We start from the raw sequence: 23,711 nt of genomic DNA, 5'->3' as shown, positions 1-23,711 counted from the left end.
CTTGGAAGCTTATCAATCTAAATTGTCTCCATTCTCATATACGCAGTGGGGTGGCACCCATCTGCATTGACGGCCTTTAGCCATTTACAAAAATGTCCATTCCTGTTGTGAAGAAGATTTGTATCTCATGGAGCTGTACTTTAGGTCTAGGTGGATTTAATGAGGTTAAGAAGAGGTGGTGTTCTATGAGCCACCCAGTCACCTGTAAGTTGCATCTCTGAAATTGGAAGGAAATGGAGACTCTTTTTCCTTGGCACATCTTAGACAGCGCAGAGCTCTCAAGGTACGGGTGGCATTACACTGGCGATTTGCCTTGCTGAGTCAGAACCAAACCGTGATACGCTAGGCTCACAAAACATCTTAAGTTGACATTGGGCCTAGCAGGGCTTATGACAGAGGTGTCATTGCGTGTGATGTTGGCGACACGGCTTTGCTACTGGAGTGGATAAAAACAACCTTGTGCATCCTGAGCCACATTTGGTCTGCTCTGCACGTCCCAGGGATGACTATTTTTGGACAGTTGAAAGGAGGTATCGGTGTGTGCTTTGTCTGATGATGGTGCTTGGTTATTGTCTGCAGAGCCACGGCCGACGTTTGTCCGCCAGGAGAGCGAGGAGACGCAGCCCCGATCAGAGAGCGCCCCGCTCCCTCATGCACACGCGCATACTCATGCTGGGGCCAAGACCTACCATAAGACGCTCCCCCCGCGCTTCCAGCGCCAACAGCAGGTAACGTGCACGTGGGGAATTTGTTTCCCTGTGTAGAAGGGAGAGGCATTGCAAAATAAAGCAAATGGTTATTTTGTAAATGAACATTTTAACTTTGAATCCGAGCCTCCAGATGCGAGTTTTAGCAAAAAATTATGATTGTTACAACTAGGCTTTGTGATCTCACAGGTGCGCTTCAAGTCTTTTTCCTCCATTCTAGGAGTAAACCAAATAGCACTTATATCCTTCTTAATTCGTTTTACAGCCGTATTTGAATTCTAAGCCAAATAGTGAAGTACATATTTTGATTTAAAGCTTTCGTGACTGCAGGGATTCATATTCTTGGTTCTTTCGGTAAAGTCACGTAGAAGGGAAACAATAAAATATTTTGATTATTTATTGTTTCCCTTCTACGTGACTTTACCGAAAGAACCAAGAATAGTGAAGTATATAGTTAAGGTAGTGACGTTAAATGGAAGTGAGCCAGGGATAAGAGCAAAGTAACGCATTGAAATGAGATAATGTTAATAGTTGTGTAGTCAAATGAGAAAGAGGAGGTTGAGACGAAAGGATGTAGTTATTGGAAGCATGGTGTGAGATTCATCATTGGCTAGGTAAGATGCAATAAAGATGAATATAGCGATGAGAGCGAGACGATAGATATGAGATAAAAGATGAGACTTGCTTAATTTGAAGAATAGATGTCATTAAGGGCACATCTATTAAGCTGAGAGATGTGCCTTAAGAGATAGAAATGTGTTAAAATGGTAGCTTGTAGATGAGTGAATTCTGTGATATGTAGACATTTAGAGAAATGTATGTAGGTGTGGCAGGAAACCATGGTATAACTTGAATATAGGTTTAATCAGGATGGATAGAGGTAAATATCTATTTGTTTAAGAGAAGAGAGATGGTAGATGTATACAGAAGAGTTGGCTGATAGAAGAGAAGATCTATTCAAACACGTTAAAATATATGGCGATATTCAGACCTGATATAAGAAAGTTGATTTTGAGAAATATAAATTAACATGATGTAGAAGAGCCATAAAATGTATTTAAATATGATACAAGAGGGCGTTTACCGGATGTGTATTGAGACGATATTGGAGATGTTTCCTATGAGATAAAAAAGAGCGAGATGTATTAGGCAGACAGAAGTCAGATGTGGATGTCAGATGAGAGATGTATTATTATATGCAATAAAAATGAGGTAAGAAAAATGTATTCATGATCTAGGAGATAAATGACGTATTCAAAAGAGAAGAAGAATGATTGTATAATTAAAAGTATGTCGGTACAGCACTAACCAGATTCCGCAGACTGGGGGGGGAGCCGCCTTGTCCCGGATTTGTCACGATGAACAATACATTGTGGGAATTGCTCCATGTTAGTCTATGGAACCCAATGCACAGAGGTAAATAAAAAAATCCATAATGGTATATCATTACTGTTCAATAAGAAGCAATGTTTCCACCTTGCTAACACTTAGTTTTGCGTTGCTTGCTTTTCTTTCTTCTGTATGACGACAGGAGCAGCTTCTGAAGCAGCAGTGGCAGCAATGGCAGCAGCAGGGTCCTGACCCAGGCCAGCCCAATCAGTGGCGGGGAGGTTCTGCCAGTCCCCAAGAACAGAGCCAGCCTACTCAGTGGCGGTCAGCCGGTCTACCGGACCCATCTAGCCAGCCTCCTCAGTGGAGAGGGGTTATGGGCAGTGGTGTCGTTGGGCCCGATCCGGCCTCTTCCATGCAGTGGCGTGGTAGCGGCGGCGGCGGTGGCGGCGGTGGCGGTGGTAGCGGGATGATATCCGACCCAGAATCTCCCACATCACGGAGGGGGGGTGGCGGACGGCACATGCCAACGTCCCCACAGGCGTTCGATGCACGGAGGCCTCCTCAACCGTATGTGGACATGCGATTTGCCACAGGTGAGTGGGCGGGGCACATCTCCGTTTTGGAATGCAGTTGCACGATTTCGTCAATGTCAGGCATTCTGCCAAGGTGAAATTGTCCTTTCAAAATGCCCGTCAAATTATTACATCGTCGTGATTTAGAACTGCCCTCAGCAGTGGTAGAAATTTCACATTCCTTTAGCAGGAACCTATCTCCATAGGAAAAGCAATCTGACCAAAAGGAGGTATTCATTGTACAAGCACCCAGTATATTACGGTCAGAGTTAGACCCTTTACCAGTAACTGACCTCGCGATAAAACGATTAAGTGACTGGCTGCTCTAAATGCGTTTTTAAGCACTTCGATCTGTTTGCGAGGAAGCTGCCACTTAAGTGCCATGACAACAAGAGTGTCGTAACCATTATTGGGTGTGCCTTTGTGCGTGTGCTTGGTGTGGGTTCAGGACCTACCTCTAGGCGCGAGCGAGCTGACAGCGCCAGCTCAGAGCCGTATGAACCCCGTCAAGGTCACGTGGTGGAGCGTGATGTCCGTGTGGGGCATCCCAACGTCAGCAGGTAAGAATCGGATCCTTCCATTATTCAGGAAAGTCCCAATGAGAGTTTGTATGTTGAACTTTTTTTCGCACCGTACACAGCCAACCATGCTAATCTGAGGTGTGGGGGAAGGGCAACAAACTAAACACAAAGCAGTTTGCAGGTGGTCCTGTTTTGTGATATTATGGCCAGTTCATACTTGTTAAATTTTGCTTGTGGGAGGGAGTTGGAATCTCTGGCGAAAATCCTCACATACGAACTGACTGCAATTGAAAATAAATCCAGTTGGCCTGAAGGATATTTGTTATTGTTGGATATATGGCCTGTAAATGGCAATATATAATGGGTAATGCATAAAACTGAATTGGCATAATCATGCCCATCGGGTTGGGGGAAGGTCCCTTGAGCTGTGGTGTGAGTGTGCAGCGATGGTGCTGTTAATGTATTTGTATATATAGCATAATTCATGCAAAATACTAAATAAATTGTAATGCAAGTAGTTTTCGCATGAGGCGTGGGTAACCACAGACATGCGGGACGACAGCCAGAACCGGTGCCAACAATTGCCCAATCTCTGTTGTCCTATATTGGGATGTTTGGCCAACTCCATGAATTAGTGTTAATGTGGGAGAAAAGTAGAGTACCTGGAAAAAAAATCTGTGTGGGCTTGAGGGGTTGTGGGTGGAAAACACAAAATCCCTGTACAGATTGAATACAGATGAAAATTAATCCAATTGCTGTACAACTGTACCTTTTCAAGCCAAGAGATGGATGGATATCTCTATAGCCTTGGGTTGAGAGTTTCACAAATTCATGTGGTCCGCTAACTCGTTTCCAAAGTGCTTCATTGCAGGTGTGGCACAAGTGCAATTGAACCTATACCATGAGGGGGATAGTATCGAGGTTCTTGGCACCTGCCACACATACCATTATAGGTAATTTTTTTCTTAGGTTAGTGTTAGGATTAGAGAATATCGGAGAGAGAAATGTGTGCATCAGAGGACTTCAGCTAGAATTGAAATGACAGTTTGCGGCATGACTAATTATTGTGCTAAACATAAAATTTTCGGTACGGTGGTAACACTTCTACCTGCCAGCAGGTAGGCCCTCGGTTCAATTCTCAACTTTGGTGCCATTTTTTGGAGTTTATGATATTCCCCCCTTTGTCTTGTATTGGTTTCTTCCTGGGTTCACCCTTCCATAACTTGAAAAAAAAACAATGTAGTTGGCATTGGCCAAACATCGCAATGCTGAAAAATCACTTGAAAATGATCAAATTTGGATTACACAGCAACATGGCCCCCGAGTGTAAACTCTTGGGAGGACCCTCCTAAAAGAGAATATTCAGACTCCCATGAGATTTTCCTGGGTAAACACTTGCCATTATAATAATGTTAACATGTTTAGTGCTCATGTATTTGTGAAATTAACGTGAACGTGTATGTGTACGCGCGCGCTTTCAGGCAACACTCGGACACGGAGGAGCGCCGTGGTCCACTGCTACGCAATCCAGATGAACCGGCACATGGACCTCGGGACCAACAGCCTCAGCAGCAGTTGCAGCAGCCGCCAGAGCAGCCGAGAGGAGGACCTCATGCACAGGCGCAGCGCAGCAACCAGGTACTGCGTCATGCTTCTCATGAGCTGCAACACCACTCACTTGTTGCGTGCATATATGTGCTTAACATGTAGGTTTTCGCAGTCCCAATCTATGTTGTATGTGCACCCTACGTAGCCACCAACGGTGCTAATCGGAGGTGCGGGAAAATATGATATTGCTGTTTTGGAGAGTTTTGGTTTTCATTATCATGAACCCGCCCCACCACTGCCTTCAGCTGCATACACACACTACACCCCTCCCCCAGAACCCCCACCGCTATCCACATGTGCCGTCTTACTCCAATCAACTTAAATTTTAGACCACAGTTGCCAAGACTCGCAGGAAAAAATGCGGCGCTGCCTTTATAAAAACAAGCCCAAAACCCGCCGAAAGTCTCTCCATATGAAGGAGATGGGTGGGACCCAAAGAGGAATGGGTCAGGGCCTACAAAGGAAGGTGTGGAGCCTAAAGAGGAAAGTACGGTGCCTACACAAGAAGGGATGGTGTATAAACAGGAAGGAGGCTGCCTGAAGGGTCTAAAGAGAAGTCCAATTATGGCAACCTCCAATGAACTTCGCCATTTTGTTTGGTTTAAGAAAATGAAAGCATATCACCAAATATGTGTAGCAGGTAGCAAACATTTAATGCCGCCGATGTTGCTGCAGGCCAACTGCTATTATGATTCGTAATAGATTTTGGGTTATGTCATGTAATGATCTTGAGCAAATCTTTGTCAGTCATGACGTATTTAAAAAGCATGGTCAGGTGATATGGTAATTTTGGCTTCCTGGATCTTCTCTGGATGTTTGTAGTTTCAAATGAAAAATCATATCTAATTTATATTGTTGTGAGATTTTTCTTAAATGTATCTGTGAGCTAAAACAATAAGTGGTGGTTTAAACACTTGTACATGTGACACTACTGTGTTTGGGCTGCGTTAGTGGTGGGTAGTAACACTGTTGTTGTGAAATCATTACGTGACCTAACTCAATTGGTTGTAAATCGTATATACTCTTGCGTGTGCCTAATATGTGGGTGTAGTATAACGGTTAGCGCTTAGCGCTATGAACCTGGTAACCTGAGTTCAATTCCCACTCACGGCAAACACCAATGACGATTATCTGAACTTCTTGTAGGCGTCTTCCCTCTGTTGACTCGACCAGAAATGAGTGCCTGGTGTGGATTGTAATCCTTTCCACTTGGGAGACGAAGGCGGCCAGGTGTGGTGCTCGGCACCCACCCCCTCGTGTACCGTGCCAGCCTTCATAGGTGTTCGCTAACAGCACTCGCCCCAAGAGCCTGTTAAGGCTATAAGGGTATATTTCTAGATTTGAAGCTTTCGTGACCGCAACGATTCATACTCTTTGGTTTTTTCGGTAAAGTCACGTAGGTAAAAAATCAACAAAATAAAATAAATTTAAAAACAACTAAAATAAATCACGACGTTTCGGAGCAAAATTGTGCTGACGGTTTCCACCTGAAGACGGAAGCTTGTGTTGCCTCCGAAACGTCGTGATTTAATTTTGTTGTTTTTCATTAATTTTATTTTGTTGATATTTTACCTACGTGACTTTACCGAAAAAAGCAAAGAGTAAGGGTATATTTGTTTTATATGTGACAAACTATGTGTACATAGGGTGTGTGGGAGTCCAGTTAATGTTTTCATTGGATGCAGTATTTGCGATGCTCTTATGAATATAGTGTTGTGTGTGGGAAGAAGCCTTATATGCCTGGTTACCAGCATTTGCAGATTAATGCCGGAGTGGTGGAGTAGTTGCCTGGCTCCAGGCGTGGCAGCTGAAGTCGTCCACTTGAGAATGTCATTCCCATGACTGCTGTGGCCGGAGCATGTTATTAAAAGGGGGAACGGTTACTGTTGAGAGATGTGCCGCATGTTCTGTTACCGCACTTGTATTGCATACATTACCTCATAATAAAAAATGACAAACATTCAGGTTCTGCATTGCTGTAGCAGTTTTCATTTATTCAAATAATTATTACATTTGTCAATACTGAACTGCAATCAATTCAACATAATAATATACTTTTAAGACCTCAAGTCATTTTTCATTTTTATAACTTTAGCAAGCAACGTTTAATAATTTCATTCATTCAACATAGCATTCATTTGTATATATTTTATATTCTTTTTCATGTTAAAGTGCTTCGTAATTCTTAATTGTTAAAGGCACTATTCAAGATATACCAATACAGAGCACTATAATCCATTCGCTTCATATTACACTTTAAACTGTGATGAGTCTTAAGGTTTGGATTTTATTTATGGCTTTTGAGATGTTCATTATCACTTCCCTTCGGGGACACATTCACACATCTGTAGGCTTGCTCAATTGTCCTTGGTGGTAGGTAGGCACTGGTTTCAATAATCACCCTTACTCATCCGTGGGTGTTCCCAGGCTTGGTGCAGAATCTGTCTTCATGGCCTCTGCTGCCACCGTAGCCAACTTGTGAACCTCGTTGGTTGAGACGATGGTTTTTTCTGTGGTTTTGTCGTGTAATTCTTTTACGACAGGTTCCTCCACTGTTTGTTGAGGAACCTTGGCCTTTATTCCTTGTCCTTTGGGCTTAGTCGATGCAGTCTTTGCAGGTTTTACAGATTCCTTCAAGGGTTTGTCAGTTTCCTTGATAAGTTTAGCATCTTCCTTTATGGGTTTTGCATCCTTCTTAGTTGGTGTAACAGCTTTCTTGAAGGGCTTGGCTTCCTCCTTTGTTGGTGTAACAGCTTTCTTGAAGGGCTTGGCATCTTCCTTGGTTGGTGTCACAGCTTTCTTGAAGGGCTTGGCTTCCTCCTTTGTTGGTGTAACAGCTTTCCTGAAGGGCTTGGCATCTTCCTTGGTTGGTGTAACAGCTTTCTTGAAGGGCTTGGTATCCAACTTGGTTGGTGTAACAGCTTTCTTGAAGGGCTTCGCTTCCTCCTTGGTTGGTGTAACAGCTTTCTTGAAGGGTTTGGCTTCCTCCTTGGTTGGTGTAACAGCTTTCTTGAAGGGCTTGGCCTCCTCCTTGGTTGGTGTAACAGCTTTCTTAAATGGCTTGGTATCCAACTTGGTTGGTTTAACAGCTTTCTTGAAGACCTTTGCGTTCTCCTTGGTTGGTGTCACAGCTTTCTTTAAGAGCTTAGTATATTCCTTGGTTGGTGTAACAGCATCCTGGATAGCTTCTTCCTTGGTAGGTGTAACAGGTTCCTCAATATTTTCTTCCTCAGTTGGTGTAACCGATTTCTCGATAGCATCTTCCTCTGTTGGTGTCGCAGCTTTCTCTGGAGCTTCTTCCATGGTTGGTGTCACAGCTTTCTCGATGGCGACTTCCTCAGTTGGTGTAACCAATTTCTCGATAGCGTCTTCCTCTGTTGGTGTCGCAGCTTTCTCTGGAGCTTCTTCCATGGTTGGTGTCACAGCTTTCTCGATGGAGACTTCCTCAGTTGGTGTAACCAATTTCTCGATAGCGTCTTCCTCTGTTGGTGTCGCAGCTTTCTCTGGAGCTTCTTCCATGGTTGGTGTCACAGCTTTCTCGATGGCGACTTCCTCAGTTGGTGTAACCAATTTCTCGATAGCGTCTTCCTCTGTTGGTGTCGCAGCTTTCTCTGGAGCTTCTTCCATGGTTGGTGTCACAGCTTTCTCGATGGCGTCTTCCTCTGTTGGTGTCGCAGCTTTCTCTGGAGCTTCTTCCATGGTTGGTGTAACAGCTTCCTCAAGAGCTTCTTCCTCAGTTGGTGTAACAGATTTATCGATAACCACTTCTTCAATTAGAGTAACAACTTCTTTAGTGGCGTCCTCCTTTGTTGGTGTCACAGCTTCCTCAAGGTCCTCCTCGGTTGGTGTCACAGCTTTTTCAGGAATTTCTTCCTTGGTTGGTGTAACCAATTTTTCGATAGCGTCTTCCTTGGTTGGTGTCACAGCTTGCTCAATGTCCTCGTCTTCAGTTGGTGTCACAGCTTTCTCAAGAGCTTCTTCCTTGGTTAGTGTCACAGCTTTCTCGATGGCTTCTTCCTCACTTGGTGTAACCAATTTCTCAACAGCTTTTTTGATGGGTGGAGCTTCTTCCTTGGTTGGAGCGGCAGCTTTCTTGATGGGCTTAGCTTCTTCCTTGGTTGGTGTGACAGCTTTTTTGATGGGCTCAGCGTCTTCCTTGGTTGGTGTGACAGATATCTTGATGGGCTCAGCTTTTTCCTTGGTTGGTGTGACAGCTTTCTTGATGGGCTTAGCTTCTTCCTTGGTTGGTGTGACAGCTTTCTTGATGGGCTTAGCTTCTTCCTTGGTTGGTGTGACAGCTTTCTTGATGGGCTTAGCTTCTTCCTTGGTTGGTGTGACAGCTTTCTTGATGGGCACAGCGTCTTTCTTGGTTGGTGTGACAGCTTCCTCGATAGCTTCTTCCTCTGTTGGTGAAACAGCTTCCTCGATAGCTTCTTCCTCTGTTGGTGAAACAGCTTCCTCGATAGCTTCTTCCTCTGTTGGTGAAACAGCTTCCTCGATAGCTTCTTCCTCTGTTGGTGAAACAGCTCCCTCGATAGCTTCTTGCTCTGTTGGTGAAACAGCTTGCTCGATAGCTTCTTCCTCTGTTGGTGAAACAGCTCCCTCGATAGCTTCTTCCTCTGTTGGTGAAACAGCTTGCTCGATAGCTTCTTCCTCTGTTGGTGAAACAGCTTCTTCTATAGCTCCTTCCTCTGTTGGTGAAACAGCTTCCTCGGTTGGTGCAACAGGTTCCTCAATAACTTCTGCCTCAGTTGGTGTGACAGCTCTCTTGATGGGCTTAGCCTCTTCCTTGGTTGGTGTCACAGCTTTCTGGATGGGCTTAGCTTCTTCGTCAGTTTGTGCGACAGCTTCATCAATAGCTTCTTCCTCTGTTGGTGAAACAGCTTCCTCGATAGATTCTTCCTCGCTTGGTGTCACAGCTTCTTTGATAGCTTCTTCCTCCCTTGGTGTGGCATCTTCCTCAGTTGGTGCAACTGCTTTCACAATGACTTCTTCCTCGGTTGGTGTGACAGCTTTCTGGATGGGCCTGGCCTCTTCTTTGGTTGGTGTGATAGCTTTCTTGATGGGCCTGGCCTCTTCCTTGGTTGGTGTCACAGCTTTCTGGATGGGCTTAGATTCTTCGTCAGTTTGTGCGACAGCTTCCTCGATAGCTTCTTCCTCTGTTGATGAAACAGCTTCTTCAATAGCTTCTTCTGTTGGTGAAACAGCTTCCTTGATAGCTTCTTCCTCTGTTGGTGAAACAGCTTGCTCGATAGCTTCTTCCTCTGTTGGTGAAACAGCTTCCTCGATAGATTCTTCCTCGCTTGGTGTCACAGCTTCCTCAGTTGGTGCAACTGCTTTTACAATGACTTCTTCCTTAGTTGGTGTGACAGCTTTCTTGATGGGCTTGGCTTCTTCCTTGGTTGGTGTCACGGCTTTCTTAATTGGCTTAGTTTCTTCCTTGGTTGGTGTTACGGCTTTCTTAATTGGCTTAGCTTCTTCCTTGGTTGGTGTCACGGCTTTCTTAATTGGCTTAGCATCTTCCTTGGTTGGTGTTACAGCTTTCTTGATGGGCTTAGCTTCTTCCTTGTTTGGTGTAACAGCTTTCTTGATGGGCTTAGCTTCTTCTTTGGTTGGTGTTACAGCTTTCTTGATGGGCTCAGCGTCTTCCTTGGTTGGTGTGACAACTTCCTCGACAGCTTCTTCTTTTGTTGGTGAAACAGCTTCCTCGATAGCTTCTTCCTCTGTTGGTGAAACAGCTTGCTCGATAGCTTCTTCCTCTGTTGGTGAAACAGCTTCCTCGATAGATTCTTCCTCTGTTGGTGAAACAGCTTCCTCGACAGCGTATTCTTCTGTTGGTGAAACAGCTTGCTCGATAGCTTCTTCCTCTGTTGGTGAAACAGCTTCCTCGATAGATTCTTCCTCGCTTGGTGTCACAGCTTCCTCAGTTTGTGCAACTGCTTTCACAATGACTTCTTCCTCAGTTGGTGTGACAGCTTTCTTGATGGGCTTGGCTTCTTCTTTGGTTGGTGTCACGGCTTTCTTAATCGGCTTAGTTTCTTCCTTGGTTGGTGTTACAGCTTTCTGGATGGGCTTAGTTTTTTCCTTGGTTGGTGTTACAGCTTTCTGGATGGGCTTAGTTTCTTCCTTGGTTGGTGTTACAGCTTTCTGGATGGGCTTAGTTTCTTCCTTGGTTGGTGTAACAGCTTTCTTGATGGGCTTAGCTTCTTCCTTGGTTGGTGTTACAGCTTTCTGGATGGGCTTAGTTTCTTCCTTGGTTGGTGTAACAGCTTTCTTGATGGGCTTAGCTTCTTCCTTGGTTGGTGTTACAGCTTTCTTGATGGGCTTAGCTTCTTCCTTGGTTGGTGTTACAGCTTTCTGGATGGGCTTAGTTTCTTCCTTGGTTGGTGTAACAGCTTTCTGGATGGGCTTTGCTTCTTCATCAGTTTGTGCGATAGCTTTCTCAATAGCTTCTTCCTCTGTTGGTGAAACAGCTTCCTTGATAGCTTCTTCCTCTATTGGTGAAACAGCTTGCTCGATAGCTTCTTCCTCTGTTGGTGAAGCAGCTTCCTCGATAGCTTCTTCCTCTGTTGGTGAAACAGCTTGCTCAATAGCTTCTTCCTCTGATGGTGAAACAGCTTGCTCGATAGCTTCTTCCTCTGTTGGTGAAACAGCTTCCTCGATAGCTTCTTCCTCTGTTGGTGAAACAGCTTGCTCAATAGCTTCTTCCTCTGTTGGTGAAACAGCTTGCTCGATAGCTTCTTCCTCTGTTGGTGAAACAGCTTCCTCAATAGCTTCTTCCTCTGTTGGTGAAACAGCTTGCTCGACAGCTTCTTCCTCTGTTGGTGAAACAGCTTCCTCGACAGCTTCTTCCTCTCTTGGTGAAACAGCTTCCTCGATAGATTCTTCCTCGCTTGGTGTCACAGCTTCCTCAGTTGGTGCAACTGCTTTCACAATGACTTCTTCCTCAGTTGGTGTGACAGCTTTCTTGATGGGCTTGGCTTCTTCCTTGGTTGGTGTCACAGCTTTCTTAACCGGCTTAGTTTCTTCCTTGGTTGGTGTAACAGCTTTCTTAATCGGCTTAGTTTCTTCCTTGGTTGGTGTAACAGCTTTCTTAATCGGCTTAGTTTCTTCCTTGGTTGGTGTCACGGCTTTCTTAATCGGCTTAGCGTCTTCCTTGGTTGGTGTCACGGCTTTCTTAATCGGCTTAGCTTCTTCCTTGGTTGGTGTAACAGCTTTCTTGATGGCCTTAGCTTCTTGCTTGGTTGGTGTCACGGCTTTCTTAATTGGCTTAGTTTCTTCCTTAGTTGGTGTAACAGCTTTCTTGATGGGCTTAGCTTCTTCCTTGGTTGGTGTTACAGCTTTCTTGATGGGCTTAGCTTCTTCCTTGGTTGGTGTTACAGCTTTCTGGATGGGCTTAGTTCCTTCCTTGGTTGGTGTAACAGCTTTCTTGATGGGCTTAGCTTCTTCCTTGGTTGGTGTTACAGCTTTCTGGGTGGGCTTAGTTTCTTCCTTGGTTGGTGTAACAGCTTTCTTGATGGGCTTAGCTTCTTCGGTTGGTGTTACAACTTTCTGGATGGGCTTAGTTTCTTCCTTGGTTGGTGTAACAGCTTTCTTGATGGGCTTAGCTTCTTCCTTGGTTGGTGTTACAGCTTTCTGGATGGGCTTAGCTTCTTCCTCTGTTGGTGAAACAGCTTGCTCGATAGCTTCTTCCTCTGTTGGTGAAACAGCTTCCTTGATAGCTTCTTCCTCTGTTGGTGAAACAGCTTGCTCGATAGCTTCTTCCTCTGTTTGTGAAACAGCTTCTTCTATAGCTTCTTCCTCTGTTGGTGAAACAGCTTGCTCGATAGCGTCTTCCTCTGTTGGTGAAACAGCTTCCTTGATAGCTTCTTCCTCTGTTGGTGAAACAGCTTGCTCGATAGCTTCTTCCTCTGTTGGTGAAACAGCTTCTTCTATAGCTTCTTCCTCTGTTGGTGAAACAGCTTGTGCGATAGCTTCTTCCTCTGTTGGTGAAACAGCTTCTTTTTTAGCTTCTTCCTCTGTTGGTGAAACAGCTTGCTCGATGGCTTCTTCCTCTGTTGGTGAAACAGCTTCTATAGCTTCTTCCTCTGTTGGTGAAACAGCTTCTTCTATAGCTTCTTCCTCTGTTGGTGAAACAGCTTGCTCGATAGATTCTTCCTTGCTTGGTGCGACAGCTTCCTCAGTTGGTTCAACTGCTTTCACAATGACTTCTTCCTCAGTTGGTGTGACAGCTTTCTGGATGGGCTTCGCTTCTTCCTTGGTTGGTGTGACAGCTTTCTTGATGGGCCTGGCCTCTTTGATTGGTGTGACAGCTTTCTGGATGGGTTTTGCTTCTTCCTTGGTTGGTGTGACAGCTTTCTTGATGGGCCTGGCCTCTTCTTTGATTGGTGTGACAGCTTTCTGGATGGGTTTCGCTTCTTCCTTGGTTGGTGTGACAGCTTTCTTGATGGGCCTGGCCTCTTCTTTGGTTGGTGTCACAGCTTTCTGGATGGGTTTCGCTTCTTCCTTGGTTGGTGTGACAGCTTTCTTGATGGGCTTAGCTTCTTCCTTGGTTGGTGTCACAGCTTTCTGGATGGGCTTAGCTTCTTCCTTGGTTGGTGTCACAGCTTTCTGGATGGGCTTCGCTTCTTTGGTTGGTGTGACAGCTTTCTGGATGGGCTTCGCTTCTTCTTTGGTTGGTGTGACAGCTTTCTGGATGGGCTTACCTTCATCAGTTTGTGCGACAGCTTCTTCAATAGCTTCTTCCTCTGTTGGTGAAACAGCTTCCTCGATAGATTCTTCCTCGCTTGATGTCACAGCTTCTTTGATAGCTTCTTCCTCGCTTGGTGTGACAGCTTCCTCAATAGCTTCTTCCTCAGTTGGTGTGACAGCTTTTTTAATGGGTGTAGCTTCTTCCTTGGTTGGTGTAACAGCCTTTTTGATGGGCTTTGCTTCATCCTCTGTGGGTGCAACAGCTTCCTCAACAGCTTCCTCAATAGCTTCTTCATCAGTTGGTGCGACGGGTTCTTCAATGGCTTCTTCCTCGGTTGGTGCGACAGCTTCCTCTGTTACTGCAACAGCTTCCATAATAGCGTCTTCCTCAGTTGGTGTCACAGCTTTCTGGATGGGCTTAGCTTCTTCCTTGGTTGGTGTGACAGCTTTCTTGATGGGCTTGGCCTCTTCCTTGGTCGGTGTAACAGCTTTCTTGGTGGGCTTAACTTCTTTGGTTGGTGTGACAGATTTTTTGATGGGCTTAGCCTCTTCCTTGATTGGTGTAACAGCTTTCTTGGTGGGCTTAGCTTCTTTGGTTGGTGTGACAGATTTTTTGATGGGCTTAGCCTCTTTCTCGGTTGGTGCAGCGGCTTCCTCAATAGCTTCTTCCTCACTTGGTGTGACAGCTTTCTTAATGAGCTCAAATTCTCCTTCAGTTGGTGTGATAGCTTTCTTAATCGGCTTAGCTTCTTCCTTGGTTGGTGTCACAGCTTTCTTAATCGGCTTAGCTTCTTCCTTGGTTGGTGTCACAGCTTTCTTAATCGGCTTAGCTTCTTCCTTGGTTGGTGTCACGGCTTTCTTAATTGGCTTAGCTTCTTCCTTGGTTGGTGTCACGGCTTTCTTAATTGGCTTAGCTTCTTCCTTGGTTGGTGTAACAGCTTTCTTAATCGGCTTAGCTTCTTCCTTAGTTGGTGTCACGGCTTTCTTAATTGGCTTAGTTTCTTCCTTGGTTGGTGTAACAGCTTTCTTGGTGGGCTTAGCTTCTTCCTTGGTTGGTGTTACAGCTTTCTTGATGGGCTTAACTTCTTCCTTTATTTGTGTGACTCTGTTCTCAATATCTTCTTCCTCTGCTGGTGCAACAGTGGTCTCAGTAACGTCTTCCTCGATTGGAGTAACAGCTTCCTCGATAGCTTCGGTCGTTTCACCTTCCTCAACTTCAGTTTTTTGTTGTTTCTGTTCTATGTCAGGTTCCTCTTTAAGTTCGTCTTCTGTTTCAACCTCTTGATCGTCAGCAGCATCTAGTTTGGTTTCCACGGTTTCCTCTTCACTGCCCTCTTCAGTCACAGGTTCATGTTCACCTGCTGCTATTCCGTCTATTGTTTCCTCAACTTCATCTTCTGCTTCATCATCTTCTGCCTCTGGTTCAGAAATGTCTTCAGTTGTTTGTTCCTGCGTTTTTACAGCAGATTTCTCTTGTGGCTCACCTTCTGTGGCTTCAGTTTCTTGTTCTTCAGTATCACTTTCAGTCTCACCTCTCTCCCCAATGTCAGCTATAGCATCTGTTTCCCTAACAGTTTCTTCAATTTCGACTTTCTCAGCCTCGACCTCTTCTTTAACTTTTTCGCCGTGCGTTTCTTCAGCTTGTTCCACTCTGAGAGTGGGGAGCACTTGCGTGTCTTCCGCGAGTTGCTCGCTTGCGCTATCCTGCAGCTTTGTGTCTGGCTCGCGGCTCTGCTCCTCGTCGGCCTCCGCTTTGGATACGCGCGGTGCAGTGCTTGTGACTGGTGCCCTAGGCATTTCGCTGCTGTAGTGAGCCTCCTCCCCATCCAGCAGTGTCCTGTATGAAAACGGAGAGAACAGCCATTGTTGGAGGAGGGGTGTTTGTAAAATTATCTGTAGTCATTGTGCACAGGCTGTTATTAATGGTTGGGGGGGGGGGGGAGTGTGAGCAGACTATAGCTGTTCAGTGTGGCAGCAGCTGCAATTGCACCGTGACCTATGGGATGCAGGGAACGTTGCCCAAGAACCCATAGCAACCTGTAGGCAGAGATCTCGATGTCGAGCGCCATCTTCACGTTGAGCAGGTCCTGGTACTCGCGCAGGCGGCGCGCCACCTCCCACTTGGAGTCGCGCAGCTCCCCCTGTAGCTGTTCCATCACGTCCTGTCATTGGTGGGGGAGGAACGGAGGCACCGCCGTGAGCTCGGACACTGCACATTTAACGTAAGCTTTGAATGGTGTTTTGTGCCAAAGCAGCCATTTGAACAGCTGAAGACTCATTGTCCAGAGTTTTAAGCTGCAAGAATTGCGTTGATTGGAAGAGTGCATTTGCTAGTGCAAGTAGCATTCGAAGATGATTTGTTATCCCACGGACCTCCTAGGTTAAGATATCTCAATTAAATGTATTGCTTTCAGCTGACTTTGACCTCATTGAGTCGCTTCTGCGTGATGCACTTAGTTAAGTAGTGATTTTGGCGACTGGTGTTATGGGCTGGTGGATGAGCTTTTACACAATGATAACCATTATAATTGCACTGAGAATTATATATTGTATACTTAAAACGTATGTATCCTATAATAATTTGAGTTACTATAGTAAACAATGTATTACGTTATTTTTCCAATTCTCAATTCTATACAATGTTTTTTGAATGAGTCTCGAGCCTATAGCCCAGAGAAATTGTTGCATTTTGAGATCCATATTACAAATAAAATTTGCTACTAAACTACAAAATAAATATCCCCTCCTATTATGGCCACCCATATATTTCTCAATAATATCTCACCATGGTTTCACATGCCTAAATAAAGGACGTGTATATTTGGTAATTTGTGAGGGTCAATCCTCTTGTCAAACCTTTTTTCTTCACAAATCTGTGCTGGTTGAGGGAGGGCTATAGTTACCTGCAAGTTGCCCATGTCGATCTGGTGCCTCTCATCCATATCGCTCAGTTGCCTCTCGAGTGAATCCCTGGTTCCCAGCAGCGCGTCCAGCTCCGTGCTTCGCTCATTGAGCTTGTGACGGTGCTTGGAGAGCTCCTCCTTGGTCGATCGCAGGGCCTCCTCGTTCTGCTCCGCTGCCTCTGTGAGCTGCGTGAACTTGGACTGGAAGCGTTCTTCTGCCGCCCCCTCAACCTGCCCTTTGAGCTGAAATTTGCCGCGAATATCACGCAGTGCTGCTGCGATGCTGGGCTCTCCATATTTTACATTCTTCACTGAGACCGAGGAGGATTTGATCTGTCCCAGAAGTTGCTCCACCTCCTCATCATGATTCTTTTTGAGGAAAGCGATTTCATCGAACAGAGCCTGTATCTGCTTCTCATTGCTCATTCGTACCAGCGGCACAGCCTCTGTGTGCTTGCTGAACATCTTAAAGAGCTCGTCAGCTTCATTGCGTAGACGAACTTCTTGACCGCATTTCTCTTCGAGCTTCTTGATCTCTTCCTCCAGATGCTCCTGCTCCATCTGCACGGATGTCTTTTCTCCATTAATGTGTTCAATGAGCTCTCGGAGCTCTTTGATTTCACACTCGTAGACATCGTTAATGCCAGTGTGAGTGGTGCCAGACTGCCTCTGTTTAAGTGCTGAGATCTCATCGTCCAGGTCTTTGTTGTTCTGCTCGAGATCGTGTACCTTGGTAATGTAGCCCGAGAAACGCTCGTTGAGATCCTGCAGGAGCTGCTTCTCGTTGACTCGAGCTTGCTGCACGGCATCTCCTGTGAGCCCGATGGGGCGGCTGTGGTCGAGGCTGTCGGTGTAGTTGAGAGCAGGCATGCTGTAGCCATGCACGAGGCCGCTGTAGCCCGAGCGCTCGCCTCCGAGTCTGGTTGACGAGTATGATCGGACTCCGCTGGAGAGGATGCTCTGGAGCCGCCTGCTGGAGTGAGGCGCGTCCCCGTGAGCTCGTCGGGAGGAGCTGCTGATGCTTGAGCCGGCGTAGCTCATGGTGGCGGTGCTGGAGGAGGTGCTACAGTCCGATGCGGGCTCGGAGCTGCTGCTGTCTTCCTCTGCTTAACTCGCCCCTTAAATACACGGTTTATGCTGAGCGCAGCAGAATGTCACAGCTCATGCCGCATCACACCTGTAGGCAGATTGCGGCTCTAAAAAATGCAGTCTCATTTCTTGGCTGCCTTACCCGTCTGGCCCGTTGTTGCTGCACTCTGCAACTATTGATTTTTTTTTTACATTGAAGCTATGTTTGGAATTGATATTTGTGAAGGCTTTAATGTAATGATACTTTTGTTTTAAAAAAAATTCCATTTTATATACTTGTGATTTCATATTAGTCATCAGTTCTGATGGAATAATTTTTTAATCAGTGGAAGCTTTTGCATTGTTTTTTTGGACAAATTAGGAATATATTTTACATGCTTTGTGTTCAGTTTGTCGTATGCAGACCAGTTATATAAACGGAGACCCCACCAAACATTTTTGGTTGACATTGGATATATTGACCAGGGCTTGTCTTTTATTGACCTTCTAAAATTTCAGCTTTCACTTGCTTTTGTTTCTGTGCAATTTCATGTTTTTTTTAAGTATTACAAAAATACTAATCAGGAAATTATGACATGAAAAGCCACTTGCTTGCTGTGATTGATTTTAGAAAGTGTTAAGTCAGCTTTTGTAATTTTCGTCCTTAAGTGTGACTCCTGTTTTACGCAAGATTTTGCCGTGCAGTGGTTTATGCTGTACATATGTCAGCACTGCCTGTTATGTGCAAAATCTCGTGAAGGAGAAATGCAGAGGCTGGCTAACAAAACATTACTTCAAATTGCAGCCTTCACTTTGCAAAACAGTGAACAATATTGATCAACTCGGATGTAATTCATAAGAGGTTTTTGGGTTAGATCGCATAAATGTGTCGTTAAATCCACCAGCACTCGACACAGCCAGAGTTGGCTGTCGCCTGAAGATGCTAGTTGTAATTACTGGCGAAACGTCTTACTCGAATTGTAAATGTTGTGGGTTTACTCTCAACACACCGATGTGCTGTACTAGTAACAAATTGCCACGTTTTGTTTACGTGACAAACCCCTTACGAGTTGGCTTTGTCGGGTGGTGGCGGGTTAAACGACACATTTATATTTACGCGATCTAACTAAAAAAAATCTGTGGAAATCAATGGATATAACATTTCCAAATAGTAACACTTAACCTTACTGGAATGTCAATCGCTTTTAAAATGGATTGTGCAGAGTTTGACTGAGGAAGAGGAGATGGGGCCTAAATCGGGGAGGGATGACAGGGCCCTAAGGCTTTAGTGGGCTTGCACCCAAGGTGTGAAGGAAGCGGTGCATACAGAGGGATGGTTCCCGAAGTAGTAAGAGGTGGGGGGGAGCATAAGGAGTAAGGAGGCAGTGGTTTAAAAAGGAATCGACGGGTCCTTATCAGTAAGGGGTGGGGCTTAAAGGGTGAGGCAAGGGGGGGGGGCATAAAGGGGAAGGAGGGTGGGTACTCGGGAGTAAAGAAAGAAGTGGACTTAACTGGTAAGATGATGTGGCATAGAGGAATCAACGTGGCCTAAGGGGTGAAGGATGAGTCCTAGAGATGTACTTCCCTGTTGATTTCAGTTAATAAAAGCAAAGCATAGAATAAAATAATTGTAGCAAGCAACATACCTTTCTTTAGTGCCCAGGGTGTGGCTCACAGGCAAACTTGTGTGTAATGTGATTCAATTGTTCCTTTGAAACAACACATTTTAGGGGTGATCACTATTTTTTTCAGTCATCCATAACTTATAGTTGCTTACAGATGAAATAAAAGAGACATACACTGGGTTGTCACTGAAGAGAATCAGCTAGCTTGTTGTTTAGTCCCAAAATATGTGTTTTTTAAGGATCCAGCTTGGCAAACCTGTAGAGGCTGACAAAGACTTTGAAGACTGCAAGGAATTCTTATACCCTGAGGACTTAGCATCAGTGACCAGACAGAATAGCCAGTAAAGGACCCATCGAAGTGTTCGCTCAAACCTCATGTTAAAAAGGGCCCGTCTCCAAAGCCAGTTCATTGTTGGTGGCCTTATCCACTCATGGAGTGTCCTGTAGCAGATTTAGCCAGGATTCTAGTGACAGAATTAAAAATGGTGGTGTCAGCAATCAAGGTTAGGATGGAAGCCCTATCGGCCATTAGCAACTCCCATGAGCGGCGTGTGTTGTGGGTCTGCCGCCCTCTCATATCCCGACATTTCAAGGCTTTTAAGGCAGAACAAATGGCTTTTTGGTCAGTGGTTTATTCAAACTGCAGTCACCATCACACTCCCAACTGACACCTCCGGTTAGCACGGTTTGCTTTGCACAATGCAAACGAAGTTCAGCATAAATACAACTATAAATGTGGGCACCACGATGGTGAGAGGGCCCCACAATGGTGAGAGGGCCCCACGGTGGCAATATGTTAACTATCTCGCCAGGTATACAGGAGGTCGTTGGTTCCATGCCGACCCTAACGCCTGTGTTTGGAGTTTGCATGTTCTCCCCGTGGTCGCGTGGGTTTTTCTCCAGGTCCACCGGTTTTTCCCTCCACATTTAGAAATGTGCGTTTAGAGTATTTGGTTGCTTGAAATTTGTTCACATGATAGGCAACTTTACTGAGCCATCATTTGTGGCTATATAGCTCAGTGGGCATTACCTGGAAAAAAATAGCAATAGTACATGAACACCATCCTGTACCTGGCACCCATAAAGTTATATTCATAGTGAAGAATGTATTTATTATGTTTTAGATGTGTGGGCTTGGCTCTCAGTTTGTTTTCTAGTGCTTTACTTGGGAGGCCAATAGTGCCCAAAATTGTTTAATATGGGACGTCTAGTCACCTATAGTAAATAAGGCGACAGTCGCCGAGTGTGAGGAGTGCTAGGATGGGCCGCTCCAGCGCTTTGCAGATGCAAGCCGAGGAGAGGGCTGCATTGGGTGGGCTGACTGGAGGAGTTTGACATCTGTGAGACTACTGGACACTTTTCGATTTAAAGCTGCAGGGATTCATATTCTTGGTTCTTTTGGTAAAGTCACGTAGAAGGAAAATAATGAAAATAAAACATAATAAAATACAATTCTAACGACGTTTCGGCCACAACGCAAGCAGCCGTGTACATGTGTGAAAAATAACTTCCTAGCCCATTGGGTTCCTCCAGTTTAAGTAAAGATTCTGATTCTTTTGATTTTGAGTTGTGGACGCCCTGTGGTCAGGATAGCGGCGGCCAAGGGGAGCATTGCGGGGTATCCAATGGGCCCCCCTGGGGCCGGCAACATACTTACCCATTGACCTCCCAGGAGAGACCCCGAGAGACAAAGGCAGGTCGGAGCCATTGGGCAGTTCCCATCTGCTTTTCCAAGGTGAAATTAACCCGGAATAGGCTCATGCGCTGCTGGTAGGGCCCTTGTTTGAGGGCAAAATGCAGCTAAGGATTGCGGCTAGTGTAAAAGACCTATGCCAGGAGACTGGAACTAGCCAGCAAGAGGGACCCTACCCCCTTGCCAGAGTAAGATGATCTGGGAGTTCTGAAAGGAGCTAGAGAGGAAGGGGAATGTTTCTCATTGGTTGAAGCTACTTCTGAAGAGGGTGAATCATTTTAATACATTTTCCAGGTAAATCTCAGAAGGTTCAGAGTGGTGGCTGAGGGGCCTCCAGCGTCAACCAGTAGCGCTGCAGCACATCGCCCATTTGGCCCTCACAATCCTTTTCAATCCTCGTCAGGAAATATCTGGGCTCGGCAGCACCCTCACCTGGACGTTTTATCAAATTGCCACCTGATTTTAATCCTCTTGTGTCAATACAACAGCTCTAGATTTAATTCTAGATTTAAAGCTTTCGTGACTGCAAGGATCCATACTCTTTGGTTCTATTCGGTAAAGTCACGTAGGTAAAAAAATAAAACAAAAATCACGACGTTTCGGCCACAACACAAGCGGCCTTCATCAGGTGAAGGGATCAGGCTGTCTCGAGGACAGCGCTGGAGTGAAACACAGCCACGCTCAGACCGCGGACCTTTAAGCTGTGTGTGAAGAAACAGTGCCTTGACAAAGGAATTAGCATAAAAATTAGCATTTGATTGCCCGACTTAGCATGAAGAACGGTGTAGAGGTGGTGTACATGCAGGTGAACATGCCGGTTGGCGCGGGGGGGAGGGGGAGTTTACCTGTTGATGGTGGTGTGAAAAGGGATTTTTTAAGAGCTGCGAAAGTTTGGGGTACCACTATTTGAAAAATATACTGTACCATTGAAAATTAGTTTAATGTTTGGTTCGATTTAGAACATCTTTCCAATGGTTGCTTAATTTGAAACCATCTTCTCGGTTGAAATTGTGTCTGCGTTTGTAGATCTGAATTGCCTCGTGAACAAATCTCTGATAAAAACCCGTGGGTTTGCAAAGAACCTTGGTATCGGAGACAATTATAATGTGATCACCCACAGCGTTGTAACAGTGATCAGCTACGGCAGAAGCATTCGTTCTGCCGTGTTTCAAATCTGATTTGTGCTCGCGAATTCGGTCAGAGACATGTCGCTTTGTCTCCCCGATATAGCAATCACCGCAGGTACAACTCAATTTGTAAACCCCGGGGTACTGTAAGTCAGGAATGACATCCTTCACGGATGGGATCACATCACGAATTTTGTGTACTGTACTGAACCGGACCTGGATCTTGTGTTTGTTTAGAATTTTGGAAATGTTTTTTGAAACACCTGCTATATATGGTAGTGTGATAGTTTTGACCGGAGTATCAAGTGGTTGTTTCAGTATGGAGGGAGAAACAGCTTGGCGGATGGTATGGTCAGAGTATCCATTCCTTTTGAGGGCCACGTGTACATGTTTTAATTCACTGGTCAGGTGGTGTTGGTCCGAAATGCAATAAGCCCTATGGTATGAAGTTTTGATGAGAGAATTCTTTTGGGCTGGGTGGTGGTGGGAATCAGGTTTCAAGTAAGAATCTGTGTGGGTGGGTTTCCTGTAGACAGAATGCCCCAATGAGCCATCAGGTCTCCTCTCAAACAGAACATCTAAGAATGGTAGCTTGCCATCTTTCTCCACTTCCATGGTGAATTTGATGGCAGGATGTCTGGAATTGATGTGGTGTAGGAAAAGGTTCAGAGCTGGGAGGCCATGTGGCCAAATGACGAAAGTGTCATCCACATATCTCTTCCACAGGGAAGGTCTGAGGGTGGAAGTCTGGATGGCGTCTTGATTCAAATTTCTCCATGAAAATATTGGCTATCACTGGTGGCCATAGTGACTCAACCAACTTTCAAAACCTAATCCCCAAGACCAGGGAGTTCCTGAACTGGGCAAAGACCTGACAAATGACAAACTTGCCATCTTTTAAAGTGTATTAAAAAAATGTTGCAGATGCACTCAGCCACCACGGGATGGCTTTGACCCTGGTTAGTGAACACTCTGTAGTTGCTCAAGGACCTTAGAATAACAAAGACGCTTTGTCCGCTCGACGCCGAGCTGTTTGTAACTGAGACCAATCACTAGTTACCTCGCTTTCCTACACATGGATAGTGGGTGGGGGGGGGTGGGTGGGAGGCTTGACGAACCCAGCTCGGTACTTTTGGATGCGGATGACGTCACCACCACATGTGAGCACACCTTGCCCATCCATGAATCCAGTCAGGATTTGTTTTGCTTTCTAATATAGTACGGTATTCTCCACAATGACTCTTATTATTATTCTCGTGGTGCAAGGATTGTAGGTACAATCAATGCTTACAATTTAAAACCTTTGAGTTGGCTTATTTGGAGCCAGATTGATTGGGCAGTATTTTTTATTGGTTTTTATTGTAAAGTGCCCCTGGGGGACTTTGCATTATAAATGCTATCATTCATACTTTTTTATAATTGTACTTCTACAAAATGGATACTCAAGAGATTACAGAAATTGAATATATTTAGTTTTTCCTGGTTAATCAAATCATTACAAAATGTTCTATGCAATGGATACATCACTCTTTGCTTCATGAGCTGTAAATAGCTTAAACTTCATATTTTTATCGTGTTAGTGCAGTGTTGCAATTTTTTGAGACGTAATTATTTATGGTCTTCGATGCTGATGATACAGGGTGTTTGAAAAAGATGGACCCAATTTCAAAGCAGTATATTTCACGATGGCAACATGTTACAATTACACGAAAAGTTACAAACGGTTTAATGAGTTAAGTTTTATTAACCATTTTATAAATGCTCTGTGCCCTCCACCTGCTGTACGGACAACATCGAGAAGATAATTTAATTCGTCCCAAATGCCTTTCAAAGTGTCTTCTTCCACTGAAGTCACCGATGCCAT

The 23,711-nt window shown here is 45.1% G+C and overlaps 2 protein-coding genes across 5 annotated transcripts in view; one reads left to right on the top strand and one right to left on the bottom strand.

The window, feature by feature from the left end:
- Positions 1-23,711, top strand: part of LOC116938979 (uncharacterized) — a 101,068-nt gene that overhangs the window by 25,425 nt on the left and 51,932 nt on the right. For all 4 annotated transcript variants that reach the window (XM_032946769.2, XM_032946768.2, XM_032946770.2 and 1 more), the window contains exons 15-18: positions 580-728; positions 2,239-2,632; positions 3,060-3,171; positions 4,614-4,770. In XM_032946769.2, the coding sequence (XP_032802660.2) occupies positions 580-728; positions 2,239-2,632; positions 3,060-3,171; positions 4,614-4,770 (812 nt within the window). The remainder of the gene's footprint in view (positions 1-579; positions 729-2,238; positions 2,633-3,059; positions 3,172-4,613; positions 4,771-23,711) is intronic.
- On the bottom strand, positions 6,707-17,403 carry LOC116938980 (uncharacterized). Its single transcript, XM_076061134.1, has 3 exons — positions 16,335-17,403; positions 15,469-15,593; positions 6,707-15,268 (listed from the first exon to the last, which is right to left on the bottom strand). Exons 1-3 carry the CDS (start codon positions 17,373-17,375, stop codon positions 7,144-7,146), a joined length of 9,291 nt encoding a protein of 3,096 aa, XP_075917249.1. The 5' UTR covers positions 17,376-17,403; the 3' UTR covers positions 6,707-7,143.

Source organism: Petromyzon marinus, chromosome 5, assembly GCF_048934315.1.
Source record: "Petromyzon marinus isolate PM22_M1 ecotype Great Lakes invasive population chromosome 5, UKy_Petmar_22M1.pri1.0, whole genome shotgun sequence".
In the NCBI taxonomy this organism is placed as follows: domain Eukaryota; kingdom Metazoa; phylum Chordata; class Hyperoartia; order Petromyzontiformes; family Petromyzontidae; genus Petromyzon; species Petromyzon marinus.
This window is presented reverse-complemented; position numbering and strand designations above follow the sequence as displayed.